Source organism: Aptenodytes forsteri, unplaced genomic scaffold (assembly GCF_000699145.1).
Source record: "Aptenodytes forsteri isolate BGI_AS27 unplaced genomic scaffold, ASM69914v1 Scaffold185, whole genome shotgun sequence".
Classification (NCBI taxonomy): domain Eukaryota; kingdom Metazoa; phylum Chordata; class Aves; order Sphenisciformes; family Spheniscidae; genus Aptenodytes; species Aptenodytes forsteri.
The window spans coordinates 794,717-797,710 of record NW_008796214.1 but is presented as its reverse complement, the minus strand read 5'-3'; the positions used below and the strand labels follow the sequence as shown (position 1 = coordinate 797,710).

The following is a 2,994-nucleotide window of genomic DNA, read 5'->3' as shown; positions in this document are numbered from 1 at the left end:
GCGTGCGCGTTCCGTCCCGCCCCCCCGCCGCGCTGCCCGGGCCCCGCCGGCCTTGCGGGGTCCTGGGCCCGCGGTGGCAGGCGCGGCGTTGAGCCGCCCCGTAGGCGCAGCGGGGCGAAGCCGGCTCCCCCCCCTCCCACGAGCGCGGGAGACCCAAAGCGGGCGAGGGTCTGGGCGGTGGGTGCGGGTGAGGGCCTGCTGCCCTCCGCCAAGCACAGGGGGAGGGGATGGGGCCTCCTCAGCGTTCCTCAGAGGCCGCCCCCGGGGCCAGCCTTTATGGCGTTTTTAAGCCTTTAAGGCATTTTTAAGCCTTTAATGGCTTAAAACACAGCAGAGGGCTAATGGGAGCGTTGCCACTGGGGGAGACAGCAGGCATGCGCCTAAGGGCTGTGAGGGGGCTCCCCACCTTTGCACTGGAAATCTGCGTAAGTTTGGGGACTGTTGAGATTTAAAGCATTTATTCCCAAATTATTACTTCATCTGCTCATATAATATTATTCAGTCTGTTGATTTAGGTATTACTACAGCAGTTAAGATGGCTGTTAACGCCCAGCCAAGTCTCCAGGCTGGTGCTGAGGAGAACTGGGCCCCAGCCTGTTCGGCAGCCTGGGGCGAGGCAGTAATCTCCGTGTCTCTGGTAAAGGGGGGAAACAGGGACTTGGCAAGGCGCTAGGACATTAATTCCAAAAATAAATGGGAGCTGCTGAACAGTTACGGTAACAGGGCCCCCCTTTAATAGTCAGTTTTATCGGGTTTATTGTACACTATGTTTTTCAGGAAAAAACTAAACAGAAAATGCAAATGGCTTATTTCCATTTGTATAGAAACCAAACGTCTCAATAAAATTCCCGATGCCTCCTCCTCTGAATCGCCACTTTGTCTAGCTGGCAGAGCTCGTTGAGGTCCTCTAACCAAAATCCATCGGTCAGCGGAAAAAGCCACACCACCTTCAGCGAGCACCGGACCAGCTCTGACAAACCCCGCATTTACATCTCCAGCTGGTAAATGAAGTAGAAAAGAAAACCACAATTTTTCCTTTCCAGATAAAAACTTGGATCCCTTTGAAAGGAAGTTGCCAAATTAGTGCTTAGATTCCAGGGCCCCAGTAAAGAAAGTTCAGTCACCTACTGCGAGGGTATTTGAATTTAAGGAGAAGAAATGCTACATCAATAGACAAAATTGCGGATGGCTATGAAATGCTTAAGCATAATTATAACAGCAATCGGTATACAATTAGTCCGACACCATCATCATAATTACCCTTCATCAGAACTTCTGCCCGACAAGTGCCGCACGAAAGCATCAGCTGTAGTTGCGAGGCAGTAACGGCACGGCTCAGGACCCGGCTCAAAGCCGCGTGCCAGCGCTGAGGGGGGGTCGGGAGGCTCAAGAGCATCAGGACGAGCTCTCGGGCTCCGGCGGGTCAGGGTTCCTCTGCCAGGTTTCGGTGTCGTGTGACAAGAGTTCCCAGTGTTTTTCAACACCTTCGGCCTCAAACTCGGATAAACCAAATTTAAATGTAAAGTAAAAAGCTTTGCTGAATTGATGTAGCGGTACTTAACAGTCCCCAAATTAGCTTCTGTCACTTGAATAACCATAGCTGCTGTCTGGCTTAGCCTTTGCATATCCGCTGTAAATAAATGGCTCAACAAGATACGGAAGGCTTTAGCTCATGTAAGAGCTTACCTACTCAAGAAAACGCATATGCAAAGGATTTGCAGATTTGGGAGCCTTTTATTATTGAATTCACATAAAACGCACTCGTAATAAAAGACGCACTGTTCTTCCTCGCTCTTCTGTTTATTGAAAGCAAAGACGTGTTATGGAGACCTCCACCACAGCGCGAGTTCGCATCTTCACAAGAACCGAGAGGTGAAACCTGGGACTGAGCTTGCCTAGATTTCCCAAGTTGGGCGTTTTTTCCCCAGGTCCACCACAGCTTGCCCTTTCCTTTAAAAATATGAAGGGGGAAAAATGGAGCTTTGGCGTCTCAGCTGCGGCCACGATCCCCTGCCCTCCTTGAGAGTTACTTGTAGTACTAAGACTCCTCCGGAGCCTTTGTATCAGCATGATGTTCCTGCTCAGTCATGGGGGCAGATAAAATGGAAATAAAAGGGTTTTCGCGGTTGCTTCACAGTTAAATTGCTTTTTTTTCCCCCAGAAGGTCCCTCGTAACAGCTCTCATTGCTAATACCTACGTCAAAATAAATAGTCTCCCCTTTGACACCGAGGTGAGACGCTAGAAACTTGTTATTTCAGAATGTCAGCCATGAACCGCGCTCTGTCGGGCTGACACATATTTTGAATGCATCGCTGATGGTCAGTGCAGAAAACTGTCAAATGCTGTATGGCGTTTGAACAAGAAAACACTTTCATACACTACAATTTTGTTATTTTTCAAAACAGGCAAAGAATCTGGCTTTCTTAAGCCCGTACCAGTGACATACCAGGTTTGGTTCTGGAAGACTAAACTGCTTTCGAAAATATTTGTGCTTGCTAAAATAATATCAGGACTTTCAAACGCTTCTAGTGCTATCTAAAATTACGAGCATATATTATATTTACATACTGGAAAGCCTTATTCCCAAACTAAGACTTCCAGGTATCGGCTGAAAGGGGTCGATCTGCACCTGACAGCCCAGCGCGGGAGGCGAGATCCATAGGGCTGCACAGTTTATTTCTTTAGTGGACCTTTCCAACCCTGGCAGTTTTTTTCAATCGTGGACCACGGTGGAGCAAATGTGAGGGGCGGGGGTCTCAGGGGTGCTCAGCCGCAGGGTGGCCAGTGCTGCTGCTCAGGAGGAGGTGGGCTGCTCAGCACCTCCCTGCGGAGGTGCCCTGCTTGGAGAGGCTGCCCGCCTCCCACAACATCTCTTGCTCCAAACCTCTTAGCCGGGGAAAGGGGCAAGGGACGGCGGGGGGTCGTCTAACCGGCGAGGAGCTGGGAGGGAGCGTTAGGGGTCACGGTGACAAACTGAGAAGGTGGTGGCAAAA

The 2,994-nt window shown here is 50.3% G+C and overlaps 1 protein-coding gene across 1 annotated transcript in view; it reads right to left on the bottom strand.

The window, feature by feature from the left end:
- The window catches only part of KIZ (kizuna centrosomal protein), a 55,999-nt gene extending 54,374 nt beyond the window's left edge, over positions 1 to 1,625 (bottom strand). Inside the window, exon 1 of the mRNA XM_019474420.1 lies at positions 1,261 to 1,625. Within this exon, the coding sequence (XP_019329965.1) occupies positions 1,261 to 1,625 (365 nt within the window). The remainder of the gene's footprint in view (positions 1 to 1,260) is intronic.
- Between the last annotated feature and the right edge of the window lie 1,369 nt (positions 1,626 to 2,994).